The sequence below is a fragment of the Cyanistes caeruleus genome, chromosome 5, assembly GCF_971803275.1.
Source record: "Cyanistes caeruleus chromosome 5, bCyaCae1.hap1.1, whole genome shotgun sequence".
NCBI classification, from domain to species: domain Eukaryota; kingdom Metazoa; phylum Chordata; class Aves; order Passeriformes; family Paridae; genus Cyanistes; species Cyanistes caeruleus.
In genome coordinates, this window is record NC_141705.1 from 61,097,191 (window position 1) to 61,124,313 (window position 27,123).

Consider the following 27,123-nt stretch of genomic DNA (forward strand, 5'->3'; position numbering starts at 1 on the left):
TATCCATTTAAGAGCATATGGGTGGAGCATTTTATGGTGAAAAAATTCTATTAACATCACTGGCATTCTGGACTCAGGTTTGCCCTTGCCATTTTCTCTTATAGAGTTCAGATATTATAAGGTCTAAAGACATGATGTATGGTGGTGTCTGAGGATAAACTCTGTGAAACTCTTTTTTAGGGTGCTACATAAAAAAACCAGTTTTAAACATTGAAGTTAAAAAAAATAAACTAAAAAAAAAAGAGCAGAATCAAAATATAGTATGAAGTTTGGTTATAGATAATACATATTCAAAAGCTATTACAAGAAGCTTGAAATTGACACAAGAAATGTAATAATTTTGGATTAAATTATCTGGGGTAGTTGTTATGGCATGGTCAGGAAGTACCAGAAAAAGATATTTTAAAAGGTTTGTATGGAAGAAAAATATTATTTTGGGTATCCAAGTAAAAACAAGACATTCTGATACATTAATATGGCTATTGAAAAGTTTATTTATATTTTCCACAGCTAAAAAATAAATATAAGAAATGTCTGAATGGGAAAAATTCTGTCTTCTGTTGAAGACTTTTCTGCTGTGTTACTTCCAGTGTGTCTGTGCTCTGAACTTGAGAGCTGTGATGAAAAGTACACATTGACCTAGGCATAAAAGCTTTGCTTTTTCTCCTAAAAGAAAATTCCTGTTTAAGCACTCATTAAAAAAACAAAAAGAGAGGGGGAAGGGGGCATTGTGTGTTTCTTATGAGCACACATGGTTCCAGTGGTTTCTTCTTTCAGAGCTGGGATACCAACACTATTCCTATTGATGAAAGAGCATGAAAGAGCCTTGAAAATTTAGATTGTGTGTGTAAACTTGTGGATATGACACTACAGCTTAACATTCCTAGCCAGCTGTCTGGATTAAATTCTAGCTGCTTTTAAGGAAGTGCTCACTGTGTTTCAATTTATTCACAGCAAAAGGGGAAAAATGGTAGCTGTAGTTCTCATCTTTAATATATTGATGAATATATTCTCTCTTACTTAAGAGAGAATTTCCTTGTGTGAGAAACTTATCTGAAGAGAAGTTCTATGGTAAAGAATTAACAAAGACTGATCCTGCATATTCTTGGCAGTTGTGAGAAAGACTAGTTGGAATGAGCCAAATTTCATTCTCTTTTCCTCAGAAATGACTGCATTTATGTTGGTTCCTTAGAAAAGAGTAATTACAGCAACCATCTTAAGGTAGCTTAAAGTCCTAATTTTAGTTTCATTTCTTTGGTTTATTGATATTAGAAAAATGAAACAAAGAAGCTCTCCAGAAGTGCTTCACTGTCTCTAGAAATGACATTTGGAGTCAGACCTTTTAAGTATCTTCTCTACATTGAAATACTTGCTGAGTTTTCTCCTTACTGCTTTTATGCTCATTCCTTCACCTCCTCCTGTCTCTTCTTGAACATCTCTGCTCAGGATCCCTGTCCACAGGTCTTGTGTGGTGAGACAGTCTTGCTGTGCACATGCCCAGAGTGCTGCTGAGCTGGTTTTGTGCAAGCAGATGAGACTCGTGTCGCTGTCAAACCTTTCTTTTGCTTGGTACAGGCAAAGAGTACAAGTCTTCTTCAGGAGAAAGATAATTAGAAATGAGAACATCTGAATGGAATTATAGATAGCTCCTTTTTTATTTTCAGAAGTTTTTACCAGATGTCAAATAGTCATCTAATTTTGGTTTAGTTTGAAGTCCACAGCAACGTGATAATGACAAGAATCAAGTTAGTAGAAGTTGTTGTTTCCTATGAAGTTTTTTGAGTGGAGGACAAGATTGACAAAATCAACCCTGCACGGCTTTATCCTCCCTTTTGCCTCAAACTCTGGAAAGATGAAGGCAGTAAAGGGGTCAAGAATTGTGGCCTGTGAAGACTTAGGGAAACAGGGCTCCAAGCCTAATGCACTCAGTAAGTAGAGAGACCTGATACCTGCAGGCTTCCCTAAAACAGGAATTTGGAAGAAACCTGTAGGGGTTCCAGTAAAGGGAGAAAATATGGGTTTTTTCCTTAAAATTCCAGAGGAGAAGGAAAAGGTTTTTATTCCCACTTCAAGTAGAAATCCAGGACCAGTTGGCATTGTATTCCTTTGGTCCCCTGACAACACAGATATGACACCACTCATCTCTGAGTCCTGGCTGATGGGGATTTAGTGGTGTTTGAGCAAGAGAACTGAAAATGCATGTGTAGCAATGCTACTATGTCAACCATATAATTTTACCAGATTGTCTGCAAGCTCACAATGCCCTAAAGTATAGCTTGGGTAGATGGGACAAAATAAAATGGTTTCATTAATCATGTGTATTACTTTGAAATGTTCAGCTGGTGGGTTCTCCTCACACCCTATCAAATGTGATTGCAACATCTTGGTATGATAAACATGCACCTTCTGTAACACTGAAAAGTCACTGTTAGCTGCTTTGACATTTAAATTAGTAGTAAGATGATGGATGTAGTGGATGCTGAAGTCAATGTTGTAAGTAGCTTCAAAGGGTTTCTATGCAACTGAGTATAAATATTGTACTAATTCTTTAATGTGCTGTTCTTTTATTATGCCATAGATTGCTGGTTGCCCTTTATGCTGTGTCATTTTGATCAGTTTCCTGGGGACTATCTAATACTTCATTCAATGTTTAGGGCACAGCACTTACAGTGAGATGGTGTATGAAGCAATAAATGCCTTTTTGAGGGTGGCTAAATGCCAGAGCAGTGATGAGGCTGCTAAATGAGATAATTGTTTTAAAAAGGGTTTTTTTGGGGGGGAAGTATTTTTCTGTTTTGTTCTAGATGGAAAATAAAGCTAATAAGTGGAAGCAGGAGAAATAATGTTCTATTTATTTTAGATTGAGGACATATACTTTGCTGCTCACTAAGTGTCCCTGTGTGCAAAGTAAAAGTCTGTTTAGAAGGATTTGGCAGCATGGCACAGGAGAACTCATTAAAACCACAAAGGAACAAATGTGTAACACTGTGTTAGCATTGTACATGTATCTATTTGCAGGGGGATACATCGCATGTGTGGTTGTAGTGTTTTGTGGACATATATCCTTGTATTCACACACAGTTGAAAGCACAACATAGATGGGAGCAGATTTTGAAAAAAAAGATGACTGTGTCTTTTGATGTCTATGAAGAAAAAAGGGATTGTATGTGGCTTTTCTGGGGAGCTGGTGTTTGGATTTAGGGAGGGGTGCTGTGGCTGAAATTTCCCTTAGTAATTGAAAATGTAATATAGAAAGTTTTTGATTTGCTGTTTGAGAACAGTGCTAAAACTATGACCTCTAGGGCTTAATTTTTTCTTCTATTTTTTGGGACCTATAATTAGCAGCTGAAGCCCATATGAAGGTTATAGTTGGCTCTGTAAAGTGTTTCTAAGCTGTTATGTTGAAATAAACATTGACATTTCCACAACACTGTACAGCTTCATCATCTTTAATCCAGTGCTTTTAGCTGCACTCTTCTTTTAATAACAGTCATGAATGTGTTTTAATTTTATGCTGAAAAATCTTTGGGGAAACTTAATTACTGTTATTTGTAGTTCAGCATTTGACATAGCTGTTTGAGAAACTGTAAGCTGCCTTTTTATGACTGAAGAAGAAGGAAAATGCAGAAGGGTAAAATAAAGGCTATTTAACCTTAACTTGGTCATGATAATGCAGTAAAATCCCTTTGTTGCCAGTGAGATTTTGGAGTATTTTAACAAAAGGCAGTATGAACCAACAACCTAAAAAAACCCCAAACTGAATGCTAAAATGTTGAAATTTTTGAAATTATTGCTTGGCTTCTTTTTTTTTCAGGAAACAAATGATTTCTCACAGTCCACCTTTATGGTGAGATAAGTTTAACCTATTCTGCCTAGTATGCACTGAACTTTACCTCAATGTTTTCTAATATATAGTTTTGTCAGCAAACTAACTTCTTACTTGGACTCTTCAAATGCATGGGGTCTTGAGGCTGTGTGTCAGGACATTGTACAGAATGTTTTGCTTCACAGTGAGCTTTTATCAGCTAGAACTGGTCTCTCTAGACATGGTTGCACAGCATTACTTAGCCAATGTGTCACAGGCTTAAAAGACTTTTTAAAAATTGGTACAGTATTCTTGCAAGAGTTCAGTTTGTGTTTTGTAGGTAAATTTAAATTCTCAGAGGTGAAAATGGTAGGACTTCATGTAATTTTGCAAGAACTCTGAAGTGATCCATATTGTCATTTTGTTTGCCCTGAACTTACCAGTGCGGTGTGCTTTCTGCATATTTCCAAGTGTTTTCAAATAATTTTTACTTTCTGCATATTTCCAAGTGTTTTCAAACAATTTTTACTGGGGATTTTATTTTGTTTTCTTCTGTGGTTGCTGTGGGAGTACAGCAAACTAGAAGAATGTCTTTTGTAGGAGGTTATTTAAAATAAAAGCCAAGGTAATTTCGGGAAAATACTGAGTGAGTTATAAAAAAACTTGAAGAATTGAATGCATTGGCAAATACATTATTGTGAAGGAATTGATACAAATTCGTTAAACACAATTGCCCATTTGTTCAGAAAAGTCTCTGAACAGGCCTAGCAGAAACTTGGAGGTGTTTTAAAGGAGCATGATTATGAGCTTGCCATGTTCTTAAAGAATTCCCTATTTATTTTCCTTTGCTTACTGTCATAAATTCATACAGTGCAATGTGGATCTTTGCACAGATGAAACAATTATTGTGTAGTTTATTTATTTAGGCATTTTTAAGTTTTAATTTTCTGGCTTCTGTTGTGATGCAAATGTGGTCCTTTCTCTCCAAAGTCATCTGGTTAGGAAATGAAGAGTTTGAATTTTTGTAAGACACTGACATGACTGGAGGGATAAGCAGTGCTGTTTCTCTGGAAGATAGCAAAGATTTCGAAATATTTTTGTTCTTTTCTGGTTTTTTTTGTTGTGTAGCATATTCTGAATAATAGAATATTGGGACAAATTTCAAAGCAAATCGAGACAACTATGTTGGTGATGGTAAAATCTGATATTAATTTCATAAACAGTAGACAAAGATGGCCTGTGAAATAGCCCTAGTATTCTGTGAAGGATATGTATTTTAAGGCATATTTGAGAGCTTTTTACTACTAATTTAACAATCAATTTTATGCTTGCTGTTTATAGCCAACATGTGGTACTGTAGACTTCAGTATCTACACTGTATTTGAGGCAAGTGATAAATTACAAAATAGAATTTAGATGTAAATGAAGAAATGTTAAGGGCCTGTTGATGCCATAATCAACATCTGGATTAATTGTATTACAATAATCTAACTTTATAATGGCTCTAGTCATTTTGCTTTGAATGTAGAACATGATACCTAAATATTTGAGAATCCAGAAGACTGTCAGTAGCTTCTGCAGCTGGACACTTTTGTTCTTCATGCTCATGGCTTCAAATAGAGATTGCATACCTGGGGTTTTCAGTTTGACACTGAATTTTGTGGTTTCCTTTTCAAATACACTTAGATTTTTGTAAAATGTAGAAAGAAAAGATTTACAGAGAGAAGGTGCAATAGGTCTAAGTACAGATAAAAGTTTGCTTTAATGTATTTACACATCGTTATTTAAAAAAGAATTTCTGTTAAATAGGTTAGAAACCCCAGTACTGCTCTTTGCTAGGTACCTTTGAAAACTTTATTTGAACTGCACATCGAATCATTAAATGTAGTTTAAATTAAAACATGCGATGGTGTCCCCACTCAAACAAGTAGGTACCTTCCTTGCTCACACATATAGACCTACTGATCTTTCTTTCCTAACTGCTAAAAACACCTTTCCTAAAACATTTTTCTGTGGGCTCATTACTCCTTTTTTCTTTTTGTGCGTATTACTCTGAAGAATGATAGCGGTGGTGTATCTCATTTAAGAACACAATAAAGATCAGTAGCTGGAGACTGTGGGGTTTATTAAACCAGGTGACACAGCTGAGACATGACACATTCTTGATCACAAATGCCTTTGTTAAGGTCTGAAACCAAAACATCAGTATTCCTAGCTAACCAGAAGGTGAAGACCGTTTCTCAGTGTTAAATAGAGATCAATTTTACCATCTCAGAAACAGAAGGTAACTCCTGGGAGGGGAGGCAGGAGAAAAGCAGGCAGTATGTTCTAGGTGGAGGAAAGAGAAAAGAAAGCAGTTGCCTCCTGAGGGTCAGGCAGTTTATAGCTGGTGGAATGTGAGGAGTTGACTGTGGAGGGAAGACATCAGACAGGGCCCATAATTTTTATTTTAAGGCCCATTGGATGTATTTGGTATCTAGCAGAGTTATGAAATTTTGCCATTATGTCAGTTTAGTTCCCTGTGAAGCTGCATCCTCCATTCCAAAGCTCAGATTTGAGAAATGCTATGTAGGTTTCCCTTGAGGATGGTCTGAGAGATCAAAGATGAAATAACTGTTTTATGAGAAGTGTCCTCCTGTTGATATCTGGCTGGTTTTGTCCTGTATCAGTTTTATGCATGAATGTGCTTCTTTTCTTAGATATTTGTTCATGCTTAGTTACAGTTGTTAAAAATACTCAAAGATAGGAATGTATGATGTTTTAGTAAAGTGAAACAGCAGTTTTTTTGGGTTGAAGCACTTGTTTTTCTAAAATCTCTGTGAAAATTTGCCAGTTAAGAATAAAGTGGGGAAAACATACTATTTGTGAGACTTCATCATTTCCTTTCATATTTAACTTAAGATTAAACATTAGTCTTGCTGCTTAAAACATTTTTCTCCTGATTCCCAAGCCTCAAAACCCTGAAATTTGTCACATGAATGCTTTAATTTGCGAGAGTTCCTGAGACGTAATCCCGAACACCAGAAAGCCAGTAAAATGTCTGAAATAAGGTTTTTAATAAATAGTGGAGGGAGATGTTTTTCTTTTTTAAACTAAAAGTGATGAAGCTTAATTAATCTCTCTCATTTCAAAGAGTGTGATGTAAGCTTTCTAAATTAAGAGTTTATAACCCAGATGTTTTTTTTCTGGGTGCCAACACATGAATGGATCACTCTGCCTTTTATGTCCAGTGGCTTATTGGTTCCAAGGGAATATGGGAAGAAATTTCTCAGGGAGATAAAAAAAAAAAAAGCAATCATCTTTATTTTTATTGCTGCAGTCTGAGGTTTTTTGCTTTGTTTTTCCTCAAACATGATATCCTCTATACATCTCTGCTATATTTAAGGGTCTGACTCTGCTGCTCTTACAAAGAACACAGATGTGCAGATTAAAGTCAGAATGTATCTTGCTTTGACATATTTTCTTATGCCACATTGCATTTGGAAGTGGCCTGGAGAGCTATAATTTCTTTAGCTCCAAAAAAGAGAGGAAAGGAAAAGAAGTGCTGGAGAAGGAATGGTGAAGTTAACATGAAGAGGCCTAAAAATAATTCAAGTATTTCTCTTATTTGGTTCAGAAGTTGGTGTTTAGTGATCCTGGGCCTGGTGACAATTTACAGATCTGCGAGGATGACTTCTGATCCTCTTAGGGACTACAGCTAATCATGCATCCATCTCTTAGTATGACAAGTCTTAAGCATTCTGAAAAATATTCTATTTGCTTCTTCCAAAACACTGTGAGGAGATCAAAGCTCAGGGGCTGTGTGGGGGAGAATCACAGTCTACTTTCAAATGAACATCACTGTGGACAGTCCAAGGATGAAAAAGGAGTTATCTTTACAAAACATATACTCAATATATTGGCAGTTTATAATTAAAAATATTTAAACCACTTCATTTTTGCAATGTTTATATTCCATTTTTTTTTATTCTAAGGTTTTGCAAAAACTGGGTAGCATGTAGTGAATTTTGGGTTTATTTTTCACTTTGGGGGAAAATGTAAGAAAGATTAAAAAGAGTATTTTGTTATGAAGCGTTCCATCCTGAGGCTCTCTTTGATGTTCTGTGGTTTATGAAGCTCAGTCTTGAATAAAGCACAGCTTTCTGCAGTGGTAATTTGAACAACATACTACTTGTTGGAGGCCAATGAATAGAATACACTTTGGTCTTGTTTTTCTCTGCTCTTGAAGTATTATTAAAATGCCATATTTTGCTGCAGTTTGTGTTGTCATTTATGATGTTCGTACTTTAAATGTATTCAAATAATTGCACATGCAGTTTGTGCATAATTTAAATCAATGATCTGTGTGATTCCTGGAAACTTCTTTCACTTTCAAGAGTACACAGAAAACAATTATGTAAGCAACTATTTTTGGTCACTTTATATACTTGCATTCTTCATTTGCCTTTCAATATAGTTTTTCTCACCTTCTGATGCAAATAATGCTGATCATTACATTGCTAGACTTCCTCTTACATGAATAACTAGTTGAATACAATATAAGGTCTAGGAATTCTGACAGCCTGGTGCTGTCACATCTGCATGAATGGTGAAAAGAAGGTAGACAGTGAGGTGAGAAATTCTGTTGCTTGCTAAATGGTCAAGATGGAGTGCCAAGTATGAGTAATCACAAAATGCCCTTACAAGGCTAAATCATTAGCAATTAAGTGGCAGATAAAAGTCAACATCCATAAATATGAAGTTACACCTGTGAAGAAAGATTTTAAGTTTCCCATCAAAATAATGGGTTTAGCACCAATTCCTGCCTTTCTACCCAGAATGAGATCTGTAGAGAGTTACATTTCTCTTAAAAGGTCAGATGGATGGTCAGTTTTGGTCAAAAAGTAAGTTCAATATTAGATGTTGGGAAAGGTGAGAACAAAGCAGAGTTCTGTCTGTAGAGGTCCACCATGCATTTATTTTCCCTTCATTTTATAGGACACAGAGGTGCTGAGAAAGTTTCAGAAAAAGGGCTGCTAGAGTCATCAGGACAAAGAGTGAGAAGATAAAACATTTCAGCCTGGAAAATAGGTGATGACCCAGGCGGCCTTTGATAGTAATCTGAAAAAAAACCCACTAACAGCTTGAAGGAGGAGATAGGGATTTATGGTTTATTGTCTCTTCCACTGTGATGTTAAATGAAATTGGGGGAACTGGATTCCAAACAAACAAAAGAAGGTGTTTTTTCATGGAATGGGTAGTGGAAATACTTGCCATAGTGGAATTGTTTGCCATAATGTCCTGGAGATGCTAAAAATAGACACATGTTGGAAAAAGTATGAGAGGCTCTCAAGGAGCGTTATTGAGAGTAAGTGAATGGAAAAGGCATCTGAGGAACAAGTCCCAGTATGAAAAGTGAGTAGAACTGCAAGAGGACTGCACGTGCTTGCCCTGCTTTTCATCTTCCTTGGCTACTTCATGAAGTCACTAGTAGGCAGAATAAGGGGTCTTTGGTCTGATACAGCAGTCTTCTTGGAAATATTGCATGTCAGTCTTATGTTGAGTATGCACATGCTCAGACATACTAGATTTCCCAGGATTACTGCAATCTCTCTGTGGGCAAAGCTGTGGTGAGGGCTTCTTAAGATTTCTGAAGTAAAAAGGCAATGTAGAGGGAGCAGAGCAGAGATGAATACCACATATTCTATTTAGCTGCCAAAAGTGTAGAACAAAGTGGGAGAACTTCTGCTAAAAAAAATGAATTATCCAACATATGTGTTGTGATACATCACTGGAGTCTTGCACCAGAACATAACTTTGAAAAACTTAAATAATTAGTATCTAAATTACATATAACTAAATTCTGGGAAGAAGGGTAATTGGAGATATTTTCAAGCTGAAATAATTAACCAATTGAATGTGGGGCGTGAATAACGTGAATGTATATTTGTCCATTATAATTATTACTAATGCATTTTGATACTGAAAAGAAAACCACTTTTGTTTATGTATTCACTTTTGTTAAAGGTAATGGTCTATTAAAGGTAGTTTTGTGTTCTGCAGAACTTATTCAGTGACGTAAGTCAACATTTTGCAGAGTGAATGCAGATTAGTGGTATTATGTTGTCAGCTTGAAGTTGGGATCTGGTAGCATTGCATGATGATTTAATCACAGTGGGTAGTTTATGCTTTGTAAGAGATGATTTGAGCATCTTTGATGAGCTGACAGTTTGTAAAGGTGGTTGCAATGAGCTACCAGGTTACAGCATGCCCAGAGTAATTGAAACACCTCATCAGACACCCAGCAACCACATTTTGTCTTATCACACAGCTTGGGTCATAGGCTTCACATTACTTAATAGACACAGGATGGAGATATTATTATGGTGGAAGAATACATAATATTGAAGGAGATTTCAGATTGTTGAATTCTGCTTGCCATCATTTAAAGGAGTGTTTTTAATTCTGCAAATTATATGCTTGTGATTGCCATGGAGTCATTTGTTAATATCTCAAAATTAGAAGAATTTTTTACTCTATTTGGAAATGGATGCATATTGCTGTAGAAATATATTGAAATAAATTTAAGACCATTAGCTTTGCTGTTTGTGAATGATATTACCCTATATAATTCCTGTTCCTTTTTTTCTTGTTGAGTCTATAAGAAAGCTGTCCTTTATCTGTGGAGTGATGAACATCATCTGTATTAACGCCAAAATAACAAGTGTAGGTGGTAATGTTTATAGCGTAGTCAAAAGTGTGACCTGTGCACATGCCTGCATTATTCTGCTACTGTCAGTCTGATGAGCTCATTTGCCAGTACTGGGGAAAATAACTGATGTGACAAAACACAAGTGGTTTGGTGTGTGTAGCATCCCTAGTCTATAGGGTTTTGATTTAATTATTTCGGATTTGTGAATATATGCTTTTAAAAGAAATCAATTGTACAATTCACACACAGACCATCCAGATGACTGGAGAGGCTTTAAAAAATGTCTTATTTAGAAGAACTTTTATTTTCTGTAGTGTTTGTTCTTCCTACAGTGCTATAGCTTTACTTTTCTACTTACTGTTTTAACACAAAGGAATTACTTGGAGTATGACTTCTAATTTTAACTGTCAGCTTAGTTCTTGACTTGATATCCCTCTACCAGTAGATTCCCTGCCCCGCCTCCAGGAACAAATCTCCTATTGTAAAATTGATTCACAATGACGCACTTCCTCCCTCCCACAAGGGTACATCAGATCTATAGGAATGCAAAAATAGCTCAAACATGACGTTCTCTTTGACAGCTTCCAGAGTTTCTCAGTGCTTTAATTTTCTAGGTTTGGGGACCCTTCTACAGCAGTCTCACAGACACTTAATTCAGATTTAGAAATAATTTAATTGTCTTCTTAAATCACTGTTTTAAAACAATTTTCTGATCTGGGGTGGTGGTGGAGTGCCTGTTGACTTTGTCAGGGCTTAGAGAATGATGTAAGAGTTTGCCTAGCTGCTGTTTGGCATTTGGATTGGTCCAGTAAGTTTTGATAACAATTATTGAATAATACCAATGGCAGGAGTAAAAACCCTCTAATATTCTACACCTTAACAGTGGTACAAATCTGATTTTAGTCATATTTTCCATGCATGAAGACCACATCATTACAATGTATGCTTTTAATAAAATAAAACCTAGAAAAATAAGTTAATAGCTAGTCCAGATGATCTTATGTTATGCACTTAAAATAAGAGAATTTTTTTATCTCTTCAGGTGATTAAAAATACCGCTGATCCTTTATCAGATACTCATAATGGTTTTCCTTGATTACAATTTTGTTATTTAATTTGCAAGTAAATTTCTTGTTAGCTTTTTGTGTGACAGACTATAGCACAGCTAATCTAAATGATGCAAAGTCTGCCATAACAGTAATTCCGAAGATATTTTGCTTTGCGTTTGTGTCAGGATGTGGGAAATGTTTTGCTGCAACAGGTGCTTTCTTTTCTGAAGCCTTATGCTTTTTCATCCCTTTTTCTTCTTTCCCGTTTTGCTCTCTCTCACATACAGAAGAAGTAAATGCATATTCTCTGCTCAGTGTTCTAGATTGTGGATCTTGGAAAAGCACATTCATTTGAAGCTGTGGCATTGCTTCATTCCAGCTTCCACTGGTGCAGAGAAGGGAGTAATTTGTCTTTGAAGAGGCTCTGAGCTGCAGCATCTGCCGGCTTAAAATGTAGACAGCTTGAAATCATCTTCTGCTCTCTTGTTTGCAGTTACTGTTGTATGTCAACTTCATTGTGAGACAGACTGCGCTGAGACAGATTCTCGTTAATTGTTTGAAAGCTATTTTTGCTGCCTGGTTGCCAATTTATTTGTATTACACACTTATCATTCATGTACAAATCAAAACACCAAGTCTTTCAGTCTTGACAGCTATAGAAACTACATAGAAGCTGTGATTCCTCATCCCTTGTCTTTCCAAACACCTGACTCATCTGAAAGCCCTGTAACAGGGAGTTGCTTTTCTTTGCCTACTGACATATATCCATTTACCACAGTTACATGTTTTGGAGAGAATGTTAAGTCTGGGGACTTTTCATGTTTCTGTCTTTCATCTTTGGAGCATGAATGTACCAGAGGAACAATTTTCTGTGGGGATGGAAGGAGGAAAACTGTTCAGAGTAATTTGATTTTTTTAATTTTTTTTTTTTTTTAACACAAAAGCTTTATGTAGCCACAGCTGAGTGTTAAATGGACTTAGACCTTCATTGACTTTAAAAATAAAATCCTCTTGGCTGTATCTCCACTGAAAGATAGCCAGCTCCTAAAGGAATGAGGCTGCATTATCTACTTTTCAAGGGAGGGTTATCTGGGAGACTACTTGGGCTTTGAAATGTAAAAAATTAAAATAGTTACCAGGATCATTGCAGTGGAAAACTCTTCCTAATTAGTCTGCTGTTTGTTTTGTTGAACTATTATTGCCTACTTTCCCAAACTGACTTTAGGTCTTGCTCATGAAGACCTGGTAGATACTCAAAGAATACCTCACTAAACAGCATTTGAAAATTGCTTCTGGGTTGCTATGTATGGCCACGGACTTGCTGGATTCTATAAATAAAAAAGTTCTCAACATAGCACTTGGATAACTATCAAAACTCACTGTATTGTTTCACAACTTTATCCTTTTCTCTCTATTTTTTTGTTTTAAATAATCAGATGGGCTGTTTTTCTGTTTACATGATAATATGTTCCTTTTAGATCAGCCCAGCCTGAATAATTTTTCAAAGAAATCATTTTACAACTCGTTTTGAGAGAAGTCTGTTTTTTTTCTTAGTATACCACAGCTCGTTTCGAATTCTGGCATATTTCAATACCATAGTGTGCTTTTTTTCATGCTCCTCTGTTTTATTTTAACGTTTTGTTTCCTTTGGGTGTTGATATGTGTTTGATAACTGGGTTTGGAGAGAATAAATACATACTTTTCAAGGAAATCCTTTTTAGACTTTCTGAAATGTGTTCTGTTACTAGTCTGTCTTTCAGTCTTCTTGTACTGAATTTTCACAGTTTTGGTCATGAAAGGTAGTGTATTACTATGTAAGTAAAAGGTCCTTTTGTGAGAAAAGCTGGATCAAGACATCCATTTGAAAATTAACATGAAATCCTTGGCAAAAAGTTTGAGTCTGGTTCTGGCAGGCCAAATAAAGCAGCATAGATACAGACAAAGGGGTAGAAAAGAAAACTTGTGCATATTAGACAGGTGCTATAAATATGAACTACTTTATGAAGCCATTCATTAAGTGGCAGATATGTGAAACTAAAGTTCAGGCTTTTGGTAAAATTGCTTCACAATATGAAAAATATTCCATCTTCAGGATCACTTGGAATAAAGTACTACCTGAGGAAGGAGCGTTAAAACAAGCGTTTGCATTAATCAATACCTGCAGAATCTCACTGAAGTAGAGAATGAGTTCTGTGACATTCATGTTGGGAACCTGGAATGAAGGGAGTCTATGGGTGCATGTTCTAAGGGTTATTTGTTACCAGATGGTAGGGATAAAAAAATGGATAATAAGAGTTTTGAGGGAAAAAATATTAATCTGGAGGGAGTGATTGATAGCTTCAGTCTTCTGAAATATGACTCACACTTCTTAACTAGAAGAGTTTGCATCTTGTCTGCAAAGCACTCACAAAAAATGATAGTGGTAATTTGTATCCTTTTGCATTCAGCAATAGGTCTATATCATTTAATGTCATTTGAATTGCATAGCCAGAGACCATATTCGAAGTTTCAAGTGCTGATAAAGAAAACCCTTTCAAATAAAAATTGAAGAGAAATGCCTTCTGTAAAATTTCATGTTATTTTGTTCACTTGAAAATATCCTAGTCTTTGAATAGAATCTGACATTTGATTCAGCCTTGCTAGAAAATATGAGAAAATATGAAAGTTTGAATGAGCTGGGTTTGCCTGACTTGCTTAGGAATGAGGTGTCATCTAAACTTCTTAATATTGGAAGTATGAAAAAACCCTCTGAAGTTACTTTTTGAAGTTTCCAGCAGGGTTTTTTCTTACATTTTATTTTATTTTTTATTTTATAACTTTTATTATATATTTTATTTCTTTTGTAACTCATTTTGTGGGTGTAGGATGGCACAGATCAGTAACTAAAGAATGCCTTTATCCATCTACCTAGTGACCTCTATGCTTTGTCTTTGTATCTCCATGTCACTTCAGCTGTGAACAGCCAAACAGAAAGACTTCCCAGTCAGGTTCCAAATCCTAATGTTTCACCATCTTTGTTTCACAGAGCTCTGATGCCTCTGAAGTGGTAATCCTGGAGTGCTGCTGGGTAGCGGAATTCAGGAGTAAAACAGATGTTTCAATAGTTCTCAGTAAGTAAGACATACGTCGATGTGTTCAGTGTGACTTTTTTTTTTCTGCCAACAAAAATGAAAATAAAAAAAAATCCAACCACCCAGGCATTGGAACTTTGCTAGAAATCTAACTAAAATATATCCTGCTGTCTGTTCAATGCATGCATTTAAATACTGGTGGTCTCTGAATTCATGCCTACAAAGAAAATCCTAAAATCAAGTGAAAGTCATGACATCATCTTCCTCTACAATAAATAGAAGTTTTAGATTATGTTTTGTCAGGTATTTTGTACGGTATGTGGTTTATTTTGATGCATAGTCGATGATCTTGTTCTTCAATAACTAATCATTGCTTAACTCCCTATTAACTGACAAGTTTCCTGTTTTTCTCACCTCTTAACAAGTCTTCATTCATAAAATTGTTTAAAACAGCAGAAAAAATTGCTATCTCATATAAATCAGAATCCTTGTTTTAGGGGAAAGATTTTATTTGGAGAAAGTGCTGACAGTTTTCTCTCCAGGAGCCACTTAAATATCCATTGTGTTCGAAGTTTTTTATGATATGGATTCTTTCTGATACCACTGCAGAGTTTTGAAATCCTTCAAAGAGTTTGCCATTTTCTGTTAGCTGTGATGGTCTGAGAGCAGAAGTAAAAAGTTAGGCTGCTTTGCTTGAAGGATACATTTACATTTACATTTAGTAGAAGTTACATTTAGTAGAAGTACATTTAGTAGAAGTTACTATCCTCTTTTTTTTATGCACCAAAATCTCCAGCCCACTTCTAAGAAAATGTTGCATTAATTATGCTGACTTTTGTCCTCACCTGATGAAGTGATTCATAGTGGTTCATCATGTTTGAGAAGACAGTGTCTTAAATTATATTCATTGTGGATTTTATCCTTATCTGGGTAGTATTCTGGGAAATAGCTCAAATCCTTCATCTTTTGTAAGGAACAAAATCATGTTTTGTGCCTGATGTTGAGGCACTGCATCAAAAAGTATTTCTTTCTGGCTTTGAAAGCACTGCTTTCCCTGACTGTAAGAGTTGAATGTTTCCCATTGACTCTCAAATTGAGACTCTCTAATTGTGCCCTCAATGAGTCCAATTCATTTATAGAATTCCCAACTTTATGAGTATAAATACAGTCATGTCAGTTCCCTTCTGGCCCTTCTTTTACAATGCTTGAACACAATGCTGCTGAACTGAACCCAGAATACAGCTGTAATTGCTGAGAGGACTTGATCAGCTTTGAAGTTGCAAACAGGACAGTTTCTGTGGCAGCAACACTGGCAGATTTTAAGCCCAAAAGCTGGGGACATAGACAACAATGAATTCTGAGCAAGCACTTTAGGCTGCCTGTGGAGAAAAAAGAGACTGTGAATATGTGCGGAGGAAGAAATAATCTTGTATAATTAGGAACTAGCTGAGAGACAGACTTTCCAAAGCCAGGTTTTGAAGATTGGTGGAATTTCAGTAGGAACCAAGGGTGGCATTCTGCTCATCCTCTAAAAACATATTAAAGGAGAAAAGAGGAAACACATAAACAGAGCCAGCAAATTATGATGAATCATGGTGCATGATAGAAGAAAGAGGAAGAGACAGACAGGTAGAGGAGAAATGTGTTTCAGACTTGGCAATTTTCCCATGCTGGAGAGCACAGATGACAACCTGGCTGATGATTTGTTGGATGGGAAAAGAAAGCCCGACTATTATGAGGTATTAGAACAAAACTGAAGACAAATGAAGATGATATACAGTGTATTGAATGAGGATAAAAAACTAAAAGAAGTGAAATAATAATCCATGTACTGTAGGATAGAATAAAATTCAGAAGACAAAATAGGGTACAAAAGCAAAACTCAGGAACTAGGAAGAGAGGCCTTTCATCAGTAGTGGCTTTGACAATGAAAAGCTAGTTGTGTTGTCACAAGATTAGATCCATTGGCTATTGAGAGCCAAAAAAAGCTATAGTGTGTATCTGGGACTTCAAAGGATTCACATGAAAGCAGGATAGGAGGACATACCTGCTCACAATGTCAAATTTCTTGTGGAACTACTGGAGGAGAGTTGTGCCACAGCACAGCAGAAGCTCCAAGAAAGGAGGCAGTGTGATTTAACTTGTGGTGGTAAAAGGACATTTTCTTCAACTTGCAAGCTTCAGTTTGGAACTTTGAAGGGGGATTGGAGAGAGCCTTTGCCCAATTGTCTCCATGTGTCTCTGACTGGTGGATTGATTTCGGGGGGTCATAAGAGTGAAAAATGGAGACTGTCTGGGATACTGAGGAATAGAACATAATGAAGGGCAGTGGAGTAAGCATGGAGGGAAAAATGTTCATGCAACATCTAATGATTCTGTGAAGCTGCTGATCACCTCAGGGCACTGTGGGCCCTAAAAAAGGAGGGCTGTACAGAAGAAGTCAGAGCAAATAAACCTGTCAGGGCTTCAAGTGAAGTGCTCCTGAATCAGCCTAACCCAGGAGGTTTCCAGGTGGACCACGGAAGGAAGGCGAAGGATTTGTTAAGTGAACTTTGCATGTGGCTGATGGCTTATGTGCCCTTCTAATGGGAGCTGGTCACCATTAGCAGGACAGGGTAGTCTTTGGGTGACTGTTGTGTTTCCTTGGAACAGGGCAATAAGAGCTCTGTGATTCAATGTTCAAACTGCCCCCAGGAGCAGTCTGGAGTTGACCACTATGTTGTACAGAGCCTCACGCGTGTACAACTCTGCCTCCTTTCTTTCACATGATGGTATACTGCATAAAATTGTGAATGTCCCTAAGAGACACAGGCACAGTGAAATGAAACCAGATGTGAGAGACCACATGCACTGCCTTCTCTTGATCTGTAAATCTCTTCTCTCATTCAGGAAGAGAGATTCCTTAAAGACTGTATTAGATTATTGTGTGTGGTCCCTTAGTGAGAGTTAGGGAGGTAAGAGCTGTAACATCCAGGTAGGGCTGGTGAGAGGGTGTGAGGGAGCAAAGGAAGAAAACAGCTTTTCATACAAGGTCAGTCATCTAAACAATATTGCAGTAAATGAGGAAGATAATAAAAAAGGGACGTGCATGTAGGAATACACCTAAGACAGCAAGCATTCCCTTTTGACATTTTTAGTATACAAACCACTTAAACTTGAAGGCTTTTGTTTCATTAGCGGTGGTTTGGACAGGCAGGCCAGGATCACTCCCTATTTTAGAGATGGAATGAGCGACGCATATGCAAGGCTTCTCCTGCAGACCTCGGCAGAGAAAGACGACCTCTGAATCCTGCCTTTTTTAAGGTGTACTGATGGTCCAGTTAGAGATGTGAACTGCTTCCATTCAGGAGTAGTAGTCCACTGCTTTGTAAAGGCCACCCTTGAACTTTCAGTGAATGCTGCAGTGTATTTGTTCAGGGATCTTGAGATACCATTGTGGTATTCAAATATTTGTGTGGTTTGCATTTCTTCCAATATAAGTGTGGTATTTAATGAAAGGGTAGAAACAGTGTGACGTGTGGAAGCTGAAAGGTATTAAAAGAAATGGAGTGTTGTACTGCACTAGTCAGCCTGGGGCATCATGCTATATTAATTTCAAATACACTCTTGGTGAGGTTCTATAGGGACTTAAATGGAGCTTATAATAGTAACTTATGTAAGTTTATTCCAGCATTGCAAAATTTAAAAAAAAAAATCACTGAAGATAAAAAATTTTAATTAAATTCTTTATCTTTGATTGAAAATATAACTCCCAAAGAAAGATTAACATAGCATCATGAGTAATCACAGGATGATTTCATCAGTACTAACTTGAACATGAAATGCATCAGCATATAGAATTCAGACAGCTTTGTGAATTAAATGCCTCTGATATCTGTATTAGAAATATCCTGTGGATATAATTTACGTATCAAAGCTTCCTTTCTACTTTTGTTACAGCATATGGTGGTTAGCTGTGATAGTGCTTTATATTTTAGAGTGTCAGTGACTCATTGATATTCTTAACCATTTTCCTCTGCTGAGCTAGCAGTTGAGCTGAGAATTACTTTCTTGCTGCTGCCTGAAAAGATACAGACAACCTTTAGTCTGTTTGAACTCTTACTTTCTTATTAGCATAGCAGGAGAAATAGTGATCCTCCAAAAAAGTCAAGGCTGTCACTGCAGATGTTGACCATGGGCTTTGTACATTTTATTAATTTGAATTATCCCAGTAATTTATTCTTTGTCTTGTTCAACATGGTGTTATGCTTAAACTCTCATGAAGGAAAATAAAGCAAGCCAAAGAATATCAGTCTTCCTGTCACTTTTACCTGTTTATTAAAATAAACCAATAAAATATTTTTAAAAATATAGAAAGTTAATAGCAAGCAAATAAGATGTAAAACCAAAGTGGAAATTTGTTTTATTTTATTGTTTTTTATTTTGAAAGACTCTCCATTAAACTGCAGTCTTTTGAAAGACAAGAGTCAGGTTCAATAGCTGCCTGAAGTTTTTTTGTGAATTAACACAAACCAAAGTTTCTGTGTAAGAGATTGTGATTAAAATTGCAATAAAAATACTCTTAAAAATTTAGAGAAATGTCACTCAGACATTTTTAGCAAGAAGTTTGTTTTTCTTTTTTAAACAACTGAATTTTATAAGTATTTAGAGGGAAAAGAGGAAATTGCTATTGTTAAATTGAAAAACTTGAGAAAAACAAATTTTATTATGAAATGATGTAAAGACGGAAAAGTTCCTGAGGATGAAGGAACTAACATCAAACGACATTTCTAATTTTAAGCTGTTGGGTTAGAATAGAAATGGCTTTCCAGTGCCACTGGGAATGTGTTAGCTGTATATGCTGACAGCAGTCATTTTGAGCAGGGGTGTTGCATTATTTGAGTGGCACAAGTGCTGTGGGACAAAAACTTTCTATGCTGACTTCTGTGGGAGAAAGTCCATGCTTCAGCAAAGAGTTGCTGGTGAACAGACCAGAAAAGGTTCTGTGCATAGACCTGTTTGCTTTCCATTATCTGTATCCTCAGGTCTTGCCTTCTCTGTGGTCTCTGATACTGAAATGAAGAGGATCAAGATGCAACAATATATAAGTTTCCTTTTAGTTTAGGACTAATAAGTTCAAAGTTTGTTCTGCAAGAAAAACCATTGTGTTTAATTTTTTGAAGGGTTTCCCCTGGGTTTATGAATTTGAAACCCCATTGGGGATGTCCAGATGAAGAAGAGGATTATTGTTCTGCTATTGTTACATTGCAGATTAACAAGTAGATAGAAAATTTTCTTAGTATTGTATGTTCTTAAATCTTACATGTCATCCTGTTCAAAAATGATATCACAACAGTAAAACCAGGAGTGCAAACTAGAGAAGGCACTGTTGTTGTTGAGGTCAGCAGTAAATGTTTACAGAAGATAGTTGTTTTTTTTTCCAAAACTACTCATACTAACTCCTGTCGGCAGTAACAGTATAGCAAATGGTGCTTGTGTTCTATGATAACTTCTTAGCAGTAAAGTATGAAGTGCTTTTGTCCACCTATGAAATACTATTGCATTTAGGCTTATTACTTATATTTTTATGAATTAATATATCTATTATTTATTTAAATGTTAATATTGTAGTAAAACATGGAGTAACAAGTGTTTATTTAATTATGTGACTCCTCCGATATGTCTGCCATTCATTTGAAGCCTTCATTACATTTTTGTGTCTATTAGTTTCATTTTGGGAAGGATTCATATAAATTTTTTCCCCCCTACTGATATTTGGAATTAAATGTCTGAGCTTGTTAGGGAGTACTGTATGCAGCTGATTTATTTGAAGGAGAAGAGCAAAGAGATTATGATCTTTATTACATAAATAAACCTGTGCACGCCTTCATTGGAACAGACCTTTTTACCAATGTTTATTTTTCATGTTGTGTTTCCTCTGGCAAGATGACTTTTGGTACATAAACCTTCCAATACCTAAAGGGGGATCTACAGATGAGCTGGAGAGGGACTGTTTACAAGGCCAGGGACTGATAGGACAAGGGGGGTAGGTTTAAACTAAAAATGAACAAGTTTAGATTAAATATTAAGAAGGAATTCTTCACTGTGAGGATGGTGAGGGAAAGGCACAGGCTGCCCAGAGAAGTTGTGGATGTCCCATCCTGGCAGTGCTCAAGGGCAGGTTGGATGGGGCTTTCATCAACCTGGTCTGTCAGAAGGTGTTCCTGTGCAGGGGCAGGGGGATTGGACTAAATGATCTTCAAGGTCCCTTCCAACACAAAGCATGTTGTGATAACGCACATTGAAACATGGAAATGGATTTTCCATGGAATGGAAAATAGGTAATTACCTACTGTTGGATCTGCAGAATGAAACTTTTTACATTTGCAATGATGAGTATTTTTCAGGTATTTTCATATGCTTTTCAGAATTTAACTTAGCTGTCAAAATACTCCAAGGATCTAAATATAGCAGACTAGTGTTTTGAAGTGATAGTTTAGAATGAATTTCCACATCCCAAAATTGGCACCTGTTAGAGCAGAATACAGTGAATTATTCCCACTCCTTCTGCATTTCACTCTCCATTTCTGGTCCCATGCATATTAATGATGATTCAGTATGCCTTTTGAGTGTGGCAGGCTGATTTTTACAGCTAAGAAGTAAATATAAATAGCATGATTTCAATTGAAAAACATTGATTTCCTCCCAAACCAGATGTTTTTTATCTAGTTTTGGTAGGATATTTCAAGGCAAGATTACTGTTCCTATTTCCATTTCAAGGAAGAAATGAACGTCTTTTTTATATTTGTATTTTGGCTGTTGAGTGTTGATTGTTTCCCCAATGATTTTCCTTCACTAAGGTATTTTGGATATCCAAACTGCTTTTATTAAAATTGTCCGTGTTTTTGTGCTTTTAAAGGTTGAATAGTATAAGCAGATATTAATTTTGTGGTTTGTTTTTTGTGTGTGTGCTTATTGGTGGCTTTTGGGGAGGATGGTTTTTTGTTGTTGTTGTTTGTTTTTTGTTTGTTTTGTTTGATTTTGGTTGGTTGTTTTTTTTTTTTGTATTTTATGTTTTTTTTAAAATTAAAGTGAAATAGTTAATTTTGATCTTTATGCTAGTTGATTACATGCCTTTCCTTTCAGTTTTCCACTAGTAGCTCCAACTATGAAATATGACAGGCTTCTGACTCATAGATGTCAGTGACAGAAGGGTGTAGAGCACTCTGCTGGTACAGACCTTACCAGAGAAACAGAAGAGTTATCAGCTCTTCTCTTCTAAATACTGGTCTTTCTGAAGGTTACTGCCCTCATGGCTCACATGCAGTACCAGACCACAGGAGGGTTTACAGCTAAATCTTCTCTGTCTGATCAGGCATCTTTGAGAAACAGCAGAGCTCAGCTTGGTCAGGTTTGGTTGCTCAAGAACAGATCTTGTCTGAAAACAGGATCTAATGAACATCTGCAGCTCCCTAAGATTTTGAATATTCTTCGCTCAAGAACTGAATATTTTTTTCAGTATAAAATAGTAAGTTTTTTTCTGACTGAGCCGGGCTTAGAGACAAGCATTTGAATCCTCATTAGATTTTTATCTGCTCCTGAAGCAGATGTTTCCGCTTTGTTTCTCTTTCCAGTCTTTCCTCATGAAATCTATGGTCCAACTGATACATTAAATGTTGTCCAGCATTTTTAGAGCATCTGCACCCTCACAGTTAGATTTCCTTAGATCCAACCCAGACGAAAATCTTGTCCCACCTCCACAGGGATTTGTGTACAGTTTTCAGAGCCTTCCAAACCTGAGGTTTCATCTTTTATCCCCTCCATAACCATAAAAGCAGAGGTAACTGCCAGATGCTCAGTTTATGAAATGCAAACACATTTAGAATTACATGTGTGCAAGTGCCCAAGGTTAGATACTCAAGGCAGTAAAAGGAATTTAAATTCATATTGTATGGAACAGAACTTTTCTATGTTCTTTGGATTTTCAAACTAAGTATGAAAACCTTTCAGCATTCTGTTTCATCCAGTGATATTATATATGGCTGATTTAGCTCAGAATTGTTTTGATGCCCAATTAAATACTTCAATCCTTGATAATACAATAGCACAGGTATTTTACAGAGTTTTACATTTCTAAATTAGTTGGTAACTTGTTTTAAAGAAGCATTGATTTTCTTTCTTTCCCAGTTTGCTCTTCTTGGTGTGTGTTGCACTAAATGTCACATTGAATTTTTGACTCTGTGAAGCCATCTATACTGCAGAATTTTAAATGCCTAAGGGGTGTTTTTTTTTCTTCCTGTTCTAATTTTAATCAAATGACCAACCCTTGCTACTTACCTGCATTCCTTGGGAGTTTCACCTCCCCCACCCTTTCTCCTGTTCTCAGAAAATTTGATCATTAAGCAATTAGACTCCAGGCAGAACAGCAAATGACACGTGGATAGTAATGAGGTCAGAAGCTCCCACATACAACCTGTTGAATCTTCACAGAGGAGTTGTGCTAAATTATCTCCATGTGTACCTGATCTCTATTCTGGCAAGGATGAATGAGAGACTGAGCATAATGGAGATTTTTAATAGAAGAGATGATGGACAAATTCATTCTGGTGAATCCTACTCTCTGACAGAACTGTGTCAGCTGCCCTTGTTAAATCAAATTATTTTTCAAGTTAGCAGCTCTGAGAGCTGCCTGCTAGGCTGTAGAATCTGTGCTGGAAAAAGATTTCCCATTTTGGTTTGATTTTTGCCACCCAATTTAGCCATCTGTTAACTGATTTTAGAACTCTGTGGATATGTTTAGTACTGCACCGAGTCTGAAGGAGCAGGGGTGTGACTCCAGAGGTGGATGGGGCTGCATGGCTCTGTGACAATGGAGATAAGTGTGTATATGGTTGTTTTCATTGTTTGTGACATCAGTATTTCTATTATCTCCCTTTCCAATTACAGTTCCTAAGAGATGCTTTCATGTTTTCTGAGTGCAGAGTTTCAGAGTGGAGAACCCGATCTTTACCTTGAAGCCACATCAAAGCCAGACTGTGAATCTTGGGCTCTGGCACTGGGAGAGGCAAACTCAGATTGTTTGTGGAATAAAATTCAGCAGCTCCGGAGGCTGATCATGGAAATCAAAGAGGAGAGATCATCAGATGAAGCACGACAGTTTCTCCCTTCGTCCCAGTTAGACAGTCTAGGAGAGCCCCAGTTTACGAGTAAGTGCACGTACTCATTTTGTGGAGGGGTACAATAAAGGCAGCCCAGTCTCTGTGGCAGTTCGGATAATGTCACAAGCAGGGTACAAAATACTGTTCAGCTTCTTGTTTGACAAAGTGCAATCTAGAGGAAATAAACTGATGAAATTGTCTTTAAATTTTTTTCCCTGATATATTTTGGTTTATACACATAACCTTCAGGGGAACAAATGAGTGGTTTCTGAGTTTTTTTTCTCTAACCTATTTTCTTCATAAGACCTAAAGTATTTTTTTTTCTCTTTATGTCCTATATGAACATATGGACTACTGTTTGAAATATAGTCTGATAACTTTGATAAATGTATAAACCTTTAGTGATACTTAAACTAACTTGTTCTATGTGATGTAAAAGCACTCCGGGGATTTGAGTCCAAGTAGCCAGATGATGAGCTGTATTTGGTGCACTGGAGTCAGAAGACTGTACTTCAGTTGCCTGGTCACTTAATCAATTCTGTATCCAGTGTATTCATGGTTTCAGGCCTAGTTGTAGAGTTCACCTCAGAAATTTGTTAATGCTTCATTAAAAAAAATAAATCCAAAACAAAAAAACAACCAACTTTTATTTTTCTTTTTGACCTTTCTAAGCTCTGCAGCTGTAATTTTTCTCACACAGATGTGAATGAATAGCTACACTAATGAGAATAATTTGAATCCAGATTTAGCAGCATCAAGTTTTTGTGGAGCAGACACAGCTATAAGTTTGGGGTGATTTTTTTGTTTGTGAGTTTTTAAAATTATTTTTTAAACAAAATCTTGTTCCAGTTCATATACTAACTCAATCCTTTCCATCTGACCAATTTCTTCAATACTGACCAATAGTTAATAATGCTTACTGGAGACAGTAGAAAAATGTTAAGAAGAAATACCAATTGCTTTCTGTGTGAATAACACTGAGTTGTCCACCCATCCCTCCTTGCTTCCTATGTTTCTCTTGTTGCATTTCTGTGGTTCACTCCCTTATTTTAGCACAAGAAAATGTTGCCCTCTGCAGTAAAATATGCAATAGAACATAGTTTCACCATGGATTAAACTGTTCCCGTCCCTACTGCTTGAGAAGACAATTTAATACATTTATTTTCCAACAAAAAGAAGTTGGGTTTATTGCTTTAAAGTTTGTTTGTAGATCAATAATGTGTTTGTATTTTACTATATTAACCTGATTTACCTACTTTTACAAAACATGGGGTTTGTTTTTAATGTGATGACTACTTAAAAATCAGTTTTTCCAACATACACGTAGTCAGTTGTTGTGACTGAAAATCTTACAAGTAACCCGTTCCTGAAAGCCTGGGGTTTTTTTCCTAGTTTCCTTTCCCAGCAACAGAAAGTTTCTATTAAGAAGGAAGTTTTCTTCAAAAGTAGCCCTTTTTCAGGCAAGTATTTCATCCAAGTTTGCTTTAATCATGTTTTCTAACTTACAATATTATTTCAGAGGCAATAGCAGTAGTTATAGGCATGTGAAAATTTTACTATGTATTAAAAAGCTAGACATGGAAATCAAATTATCTCTAATATTTTTTTTCTTGACCTTTTAAGGTATTCAGAGAATTGCAAATGAGCCAAAGCTGGAATTCAGTCTTGGTAAGATACAATTTTTAATTTTTTGACTGATTATGTCTGTGTGTAAGTTTTATATATATAGTGTTATACAGTGTAACATGTGACGTGTTTGAAAAAATGAAGATCTAGGTGGGAGAAGTGCCTTTGCATGTCTTTTGAAATGCTGATTTTAGTTTCTTAATTGGCTGGAATGGCTAAAGGTTTATTGAATTCTCTAATGCTGTGCTGCACTACCAGGCTGAAAATCTGCCCAACAGCTTTGTGGATATAGTTTGTGAAATGCTACTTCTTTGGAAAAAGATATTTAATTTGAAGTATTTGAAACAGTGTTCAGATAAAAGTACTGTTGCTTTACAACAAACTTTAATCTAAATGCAATATTATTTGGTAGTGAAGGGGCAGTGTAAATGTTTACCTGAATTAGACATTTTATACTTAGTATAAGTAATTGGCATATGGGAACTATATATTGCTATAGTATGTAACAAAATTGTTTTGGGAGATGTTCTATCAGCTCAAGCTTCTCCCTCCATTTAGAGGGTACAGAATGATTCAGATTTCTCAGTAAGTGAAGCAATCTAATTGAATAATGGTATATTTGCAATACAAGGTCAAGGAACACAATATGTCAGCCCAAATTGTGCAAAACAAGCTTGGCTACTTTTCTCTGTTCTTTCAGTGCAAAAGCTTTGAAGCCTTTGAAATAATAAGTGAAATAATTATTTGCTGTAGAAGCACTAAACACACTAATTCTGTGTGGGAAATAAGAATGATAATTAGGTTTAGTTGATTACTGGCTGGACTCTCCTCAGGGTCTTTGCCAACTGAAATGACCCTGTGATTATTCCCTGCTCCTGTGTAGTCACAAATAGTGTAGCTTTTGAAATATTTGATATGTGCCTTCTGCATTCTCAACTGAAACTGTCAAATTTGTTATGATTTTTATATCCATGTGACCTGCGAATATTTATCTGATATTGTGTAGCCATACACTGAGAAACTTTAACTCAGCATTACTCAGTATTTGTTAAATTTACTCTGGTATAAAAGCTTTCATAATATCTGTTGCAAAAAAGTGTAAAGGGGAGGTTGAAATATAGATAACTGTAAGCAGAATATTGTACAAATATCAATTAGACTCCACTAATTTGGAGAATTAAAATAGTCTACAAACAAAGGTCCTTCAGAAACCCCAAACACAGCAAACAGGATGGCATCAGTGATGTAACTGCAAGTTCTGTTTCTGCCCCTTGTATTTTGGGACCCTCTTTCCTGGCCTTGTCCTTGGAACTGGGTTACACTCAGCTTGTGTTCTGCTGCAACTACACTGACTGAAAAGCTGATGCCTTAAAACTGTGCCCTTTGGGACAGATGCAGTTCTACTTGATACAACCATTTTTAGAATACCTTAATTTTTTTCTGTGTATTTTTATCTGTGTGTCTTTTAAAAAATTATATGGTTACGGCATTACAAAAAATTTTCTTGAGTAAGTCATGGGGTTTTTTTCTGCATAGACTATTTCTGCAGAAATTGTTAAATGTTGGCATGGAACAAAGGCCTCATTCTCTGTTGGGGGGAATCACCATGGTATAATAATTGTTAAGAGTGGATTTAACTTTTCTGTGCATTTCTATTTACATTTTATAGGTGATGTGACTGTAGTATTTGGGCAGAGCCAGTAATTGCAGTGTTCCAGCAATAACAAACTTCCACTCTGGTGTA

At 36.3% G+C, this 27,123-nt stretch overlaps 1 protein-coding gene across 22 annotated transcripts in view; it reads left to right on the forward strand.

The window, feature by feature from the left end:
• The window catches only part of INPP4B (inositol polyphosphate-4-phosphatase type II B), a 322,348-nt gene that overhangs the window by 96,782 nt on the left and 198,443 nt on the right, over positions 1 to 27,123 (forward strand). For 20 of the 22 annotated variants that reach the window (XR_015286969.1, XR_015286968.1, XM_086889768.1 and 17 more), the window contains exons 2-4: positions 14,571 to 14,655; positions 23,577 to 23,801; positions 25,377 to 25,421. Coding sequence is in view for 20 of the 22 variants with exons in the window: in XM_086889762.1 (XP_086745888.1) it covers positions 14,571 to 14,655; positions 23,577 to 23,801; positions 25,377 to 25,421 (355 nt within the window). In the remaining 2 variants the exon portion in view is untranslated. Of the gene's footprint in view, positions 1 to 14,570; positions 14,656 to 23,571; positions 23,802 to 25,376; positions 25,422 to 27,123 lie in introns of all 22 variants that reach the window. The other 2 variants (XM_086889765.1, XM_086889770.1) reach the window with 1 other exon arrangement.